At 41.8% G+C, this 6,764-nt stretch overlaps 1 protein-coding gene across 1 annotated transcript in view; it reads left to right on the top strand.

Moving 5' to 3' along the window:
• Nucleotides 1–2,660: 2,660 nt before the first annotated feature.
• NFXL1 (nuclear transcription factor, X-box binding like 1) overlaps nt 2,661–6,764 on the top strand; it is a 45,769-nt gene continuing 41,665 nt past the window's right edge. Inside the window, exons 1-3 of the mRNA XM_014887963.2 lie at nt 2,661–2,856; nt 3,978–4,148; nt 4,479–4,588. Coding sequence (XP_014743449.1) covers nt 2,697–2,856; nt 3,978–4,148; nt 4,479–4,588 — 441 coding nt within the window. The 5' untranslated portion in view covers nt 2,661–2,696. The remainder of the gene's footprint in view (nt 2,857–3,977; nt 4,149–4,478; nt 4,589–6,764) is intronic.

Here is a 6,764-nt window from a genome sequence, read left to right as displayed (position 1 = left end):
GCTTATGGAAAGGAGGAAAGGTTTGTTAATGATTATATTAATTGAAGACATTAACTTTTATATTAAATTTGTGTATATTTGTTATATATACATAACCTTTATATATAATTTGTGAGCACATTTTAATATCTACTGATTAACATGAAATTAATTAAGTATGGGATATTATAAAAATAATTAGATATATCTACAATGTAGATAACAGTACTGAAGGCTGCAAAATTTGGAAAATACTATTACTTCATGGGTTATACCTTGGCTGATTTCTTGAAATATAAGTGGGCAGTTTGAAATAGTTCTTTTTTCAGGATAATACATGCAAAGGCTGGAATACAGAGAGGAGAAAATACAACTTTTTGCAATCATCAATATGAAATCTATGGATGGCTCATAAGCTAGCGTTCTTTTCACAATAATAACGAATACTATACAAATATACAAATAATATACAAATAAAAATATACATTAAAGATTGTTCTGTTTCATGCAATCATGTGTCTGTGGAACATAGACGTTCAAGTTTTGAAGTTTTGTAATTAAAAACGTTTATGTCCCTAATGTAACACTTGTTTATGCTGGCAGAATGCAAGGGGAAGACACGACAGCAACAGGCCGAATTCTTCCTACAGTGTCTTCTGTAGATGCTTTTGGGGGAAGAATATGACTAAAGAGACTAATTTATTTTCATTGGCAAAAAATGGTTTGCTCAGTTATAGTCTCAGCTGAGTATTTGCAGCCGGGTATTTTTGGTAGAATTTGATCATAGGCATGTAACATTAAGTTTGATGAAAGGTAATGAAGAAAGGGACTGTAATGAGAGAATGGATAATTCTCTATTTAGGGAAATTTGATTATCCTGAGGAACCGGACTGCCACTCTTAAAAAGTACTTATGTACATGTTACTGTCAATAATATCTGTAAACTTTCATTCTCTCCTTAATGAGATGGAGATAATATAAATTGTGTGTTTTATAAAGTGCATTGCTTTCTGGCTGTTTTATTTTTTGTAATGTTGATGCTTTCCAGCATGCCAGAGATCTAGCAATAACTCCTGATTTACTGGAAGGATGATATTTTCTGAAGTACTTAATGCATAGGATATATATGGAAAAACAAGGGTAAATATAAATACAAAATGGCTGTTCATGCCCTGTTGATCCTGTGCTTTGAATGATAAATGGCTTAATTAGCTGATAAGGGAAAAGGTGTGCCATCTTGTCCGTAAAGATTCTATCCCTCTACACAGGAACAAGGATTATTCTGGTATTTTGCTGTATTGTGTGTGTTGGACTTTGCAATCAGCATTCTTCCAGCTCAGGTCTTGAATATAATTTGCAATCTGTATGCCAGCAGCAACCTATCCTATATGGCTACTAGGCACTTAGGAAGCACTTCTCTCCTTTGTTGAAGTACTTAAGACTTTTTATTAGATAAATGTGTGAAGTTTTAATTAAAAAAAAAAAAAGCAGATACCTACTGTTAATTTTTTTCGGTATTTATCCTTCAGCCTAAGACATGAATTGTATTCACTAGCTGTCTCTTTCTTGAGAATAAAACCTCTTTGATTTAAATCACTTCAAAATAAAACAGAAAACCAGAATTGATCTCCGTGGTTTGCTTACTATTTTCAGACTACTTATGGTTGGAAATCTCTTAAAACAATTTTTATGAGAAGGTATTTGCTGAAAAAAGGCTAAATGCAAAGTTTCCTCCTGGCACATGACATAATGTAAGTGCTATAAGGAAATGTCAAGAAAATTAAAATTATTTCAACCTGCCTTTATTTGTCAGAATTTGGAAGGCACACAGGTTCCTCAATATATATTTCTGTGCCCTAAAATGCGCAGAAACATATATTGCACTAAAATGCAACTTTCTGGATGTACTTCAGCGAAGTTTCTAAACAGGCTTTGGGGTGGGTTTTTAACTCTCATACTCCAGGAGCTATGAAGTTATAGGTGTTACAGGAGCTATGAAGTTATAGGTGTTATAGGAGCTATGAAGAAAGTGTCTGCAAGAGCCGCACACCGCAGGAGCGGCTGCCAGGAGTTCACAGCGGGGAAAAGGAGGCTCCGGGGGACCTCATCGCTGATACAGCAACCTGAAGGGAGACGGTAGTGAGGGAGGGCGGTGTCTTCTCCTAAGTAACGAGACAGGACGAGAGGAAATGGTCCCAAGTGGCGCCAGCAGAGGTTGGATTAGTTCAGATTAGTTAGATTAGTAACTAGGTTTCCTAGTCGCTAGGAAAACTTTCAGTCGAAACGGTTGTCAAGCACTGGAACAGGCTGCCCAGGGAAGTGGTGGAGTCACCATCCCTACAAGTATTTAAAAGCCGTATAATGTGGCACTTCAATGGTTCAGCGGTGGACGTGGCAGCGCTGGGTTAATGACGGACGCAGTGATCACACACCCTTTCCAAGCTGGAACACTGTGACCCAGGGACAGACCGCAGCCCCGGCTCCGAGCCCGGCCGGCTGAGGCGGTGCCCGGCGCCGGCCCGCCCGCCGCGCGGGGAGCGCCGGGAGCTGTAGTCGCGCTGCCGCGGGAGCACCGGCGGCCCCGCCGCCTGCACCGCCGGGCGGAGCGGCCAGGCCGGGCTGGGCCGGGCGGAGCGCTCTGCGGGCGGCTGTGCCCCCGGCGGGGGAGGCGGAGAGACTGGTCCGGCCGCCGTCCTTCGCTCTCTGGCGAGAGACAAATGGAGGCTCAGTGGCGTCAGGGCGGCCGGGGCCGCGGCCGTGCCAGGCCCGGGAATGAGCTCGCCGCTCGCTCTGGGGCGGCCGCCCGGCCCCCGGCCGCTCGGGGCCGCGGCGGTGCCCGCGCTGAGGTAGCGGGCACCATCGGCGAACGGGCCAGCGGTGAGTGTCGCCTTCTGCCCTCTACCCGCGCTGCCGGGCCCCGGGCTGGGGAGCTGGCGGTGGCCCGGAGCCCCTGCAGGTGGCGAGGTCGGGGCTGTCCCCAGGGAAGGGAGGCTGGCGGGCCCCGGCCCCGCTCCCGCGTTGCTTGGCGGTGTCGAGCCGGTGCTCGCCATGTGCCGTATCCTGCTTGCCCGTTCTTGGCGGGGGGAGATGCGGAGGCCTCAGGCAGTGGCGAGGAGCGAGGGGCTAAGCCCTTGCCAGGGTGCACCGTCTTATCGGAGCAGAAGAGTAAAGTGTGAAGAAATGGATGAAACATCTGTTTCCTTCTGGTTGGAAGCAGCCAAGGGAGTTGCTCGGTAGAGGCAGCGTTAGGTGCGCTGGTCAGGGAAACACTGCTCCGGGCTGGGCAAGTGCGGGCTCTCGGTGCACGCGGCAGCTGGGAGTGCAAGTTCATCCTCGGGAAATACACCAGAGAAGTGCCAAAGACAGCTTGTTTTAGTGGCAGCATAGTTTCTTAAGAAGAGCCTTTAAACTTGAAACCCCACAAAATATATTGGGTCTAGTCGTCTAATAGGGAAAGGTAGTGATCTCTTGTGAAATAGCATGAAATAGCACTATTGCAATAAAGATTTGTTGAATTTGAGGGAGATCAGTGAAAGTAATAATTTAAGAAATACCAAATGCTGGAGAAATACCTGTGTGCTATCTGCAAGTTATAACAACTGTAAATGTGTTATAAACAAAACTGTGTGTCTTGTTTTGTTTTTTTCTTCCTCATGCTGTGACAGCTGTGTTTGTGTGGGATGTGTGAGGTTTTTTTAAGTATCCTTTTCATAAAGCATCATTATGGTTGCTTATGTTCTGGTATGTTAGGTTGGATTTGTCAGCAGTAATTGACAGATAATAACTCCTGCTGTGAATTTTATGATAACGCACAGTGAAGAAGTAAATACTATTTATCTCTTCTTGTGTGGTATTGAAAATGTAGTGATGTAATACTCTTAAAAATAAAATCAGCAAACTCTTTAAAGAAGAGGACAATTGAAGGTATGTAGAACTGAATGTGATGTTTACAATTAGCTATCGTGGTATTAATCATCATTAGTATTTTCTCTTAATAGAATTATCTTCACTGAAGAAATTTGATGAAATTAAGAAAGCTAATCAGGCTGCAGCAAAAAAGCTGGTTGAAGACCAGTTAAGCTCCTCGTCTGAAGATGATGATGAAGATGCTGAAGTAAAACAAGGGAAGATTTTGGACAAGACATTTACCATTTACACCAGTCAAACTGGTAATGTTTATTTCACTTATTGACTTCCATTTTGGTATGAAAGCATAAGCAATTCAGTATCATTGTGTATTAGAATTTTCCTGTAATTGGAAGGAAGGCACTCCATCACGACGTCTTACATTAAAAATTTTTTTCCCAGCAGTGCATGCTGGCTGTGCTTCTTGTCTTTTTGTGCAGAAGCAATGGTATAACTTTAAACTGTATTAAGTATGGCTTTTTTATTAATACATGACTGGTTTTATTCAGAGAAAAAATACTGCTGCAGTCTCAACATTTACAAAATAACAGATCAAACTTTACTGATTGCTTTAAAATCTTTATCCATTAAAGATGGAGATGCAAGTGAGCTGGAACGTACGAGACAGTACATGAATGAGGCTTTTCAGTCAGGGGCCATGACATGTCTCATCTGCATTGCTTCAGTTAAAAGGAACCAAGCTGTAAGTACTTCACAGTAATCTTTTAGAGCAAAACAAATGTAACTGTCTGAATAACTTGTGTTGTATTATAGAGGTTATTCTTGGGATTGATAGCTTTAAAATGGTAAAAGTACTAAATGCAAATTTGGCATCTTAGGATTTTGAAACACTGGAAGATGTAAGTGGTGATACGTATAGCTTGTAGTTAGAATATGTGGTTTTTGCTGTATGTTTGCTATCATAGTGTAAAATAGCTATTTTTAAGTTTTAGGTAGTAGCAGGTGACAGATAAGTGCTTGAATGTCAGTGCTTGCAATTGTGTATTCAATAAGCTATGGAGTAGCGTCCTGGTTTAGGGCAAATTTTGGGGGAAAACCTCCGGAAGGAGCCCCCAGAAAGCAAACCCCCACGAATCCTCCCCCCCCACCACCGGGTTCAGGAAGAATTTCCTCAGAGAGGAGTGGAAAAAAAACTGTTTCTTTAACAAACGAAACACTCCCCAGCACAAAAACAACATCAGCTGACAAAAAACCTCTTTTCACCGTTCTGAAGGGATGACAAACTCAGAAAGTTTCCAGCGAGTGGTCGCCCAGTTATCAGTCTCCGGCGCTGGGGAAGGACTGCTGCAGGTCACAGAATGCAGACTCCTGGTGTTTCCCAAGTCCCCGTCTGGAACAGGTTCAGATGGTATCCAGGAGAGGGAGAGGGGGGAAGAAACTGCCTAGCTGAACTAACTAATAAGCAAAAGCAAGGGCAAAGCAAAGAAAAAGAGGCAGAAGCGAGCAAGCAAGCAAGCAAGCAAGCAGGCAAGCAAGCCAGCCAGCCTCTCCTAAACACAGACCATGGGGGAGGTGAGCCGGCTGATAACAAGACAAAACAAACCTTCACTTTCAGAGTCAGTCCTGAAAGCATAGGACATAATACCAAGCATAAAAAGAAGACACGATTGGAGATACAAACATCATAACGTGACCCTAGGACAAGTAGTAAAGCAAAACATGAAATAATAGAAAGTTTAGAGTCCTGTTGTTAGATTTATAGCAGGGAAGCTAAGATAAACTTGTCTACTCTCAATGCTCATCAGGCGAAAAATAAGTATGTATGTCAGAGAAGTTTGTCCTATTACATATAGGTACGTTTTATATGAGAGAGATTTCAGGACAAATGTTTTTTCCTTTTTCTATTAAAGGTACTTGAATTAAAAACATGTTTGGAACTGTATGTTTAACATTAAAAAGAAAAGAAGTGCAGAAAATATTTTAAAATCTTATGGTAGATATACACAGACTACAAGTACCCAATAAAACTGTAGTCAGTATCTTCTTTCTAAAAAGAAATTAAATGTATTTTGTGTGACTTCTTAACATATTTAATCCGTATTCTTTCAAACCTTTATGAATATGTTTAGCTTGATATTTAATGTTCTGTGGCTCTTGATAGAGTTAATCTTATCTCAGCAGAAGTGAGTTGATTTGGTAATTTGAAAGCCTTCTTTTATAACTCAGTGGTTGCTAATTATCTTGAATCTGGATAATTTCAGCCAAGTCTGTTTGTTTACGTAATGTCTCCTACTTAGCTTTAGTTTTGGGAAGTTAGTTACCATAGTTCTAGAAACTTAGTCATTGGCACTGCAAGTTAATGGGGAAAGTCTCTGTATTTTCACAGTATTATTTTATAACATTAAGTTATTAAAAAAAAAAAAGTTAAAATTTCCTTCTGCACTTTTCTTACCAAATTGTTATAGTTTTGGGTAAAACCAAAGTCATCTTCATGGTGCCAGGTGGTTTAATAAGGGAGAGGGGCACAAGCTGGGCCTTGGGAGGTGCAGGTTGGATACTAGGAAGGTAGTATGACTGGAAGTAGTAGAAGCTGGAGTAGCTTGCTTAGAATGGTTTTGGAGTCCCCATCCCTCAGGACTTTGCAGCTTCGCTAGGCAAAGCTGTATCTCAACAGAGCTAAGCTTGCAATAGCACTTCTTCGGGCATCAGTTTGTGCTACGTGACCTCCAGCAGTGTGTTTAAATCAACATTTCTCTGATTATCTGAGTATTTTGGGCTCCGTCAGCCTTGGCAAAAACTTCCCATGGGAATTGGAAAAAAGATTATAGGTATGAATCCATAACAGCAAAACTGTTTGTATTGATGTAACAGTGGGTATAACCTATCTTTGGAAAACCACTTTTCAAGGGAAAAATAGC

The sequence above is a fragment of the Sturnus vulgaris genome, chromosome 4 (genome assembly GCF_052056855.1).
Source record: "Sturnus vulgaris isolate bStuVul1 chromosome 4, bStuVul1.hap1, whole genome shotgun sequence".
Lineage (NCBI taxonomy): Eukaryota > Metazoa > Chordata > Aves > Passeriformes > Sturnidae > Sturnus > Sturnus vulgaris.
Note: the sequence above shows the minus strand (reverse complement) of the source record. Positions and strands in the feature narration are given on the sequence as shown.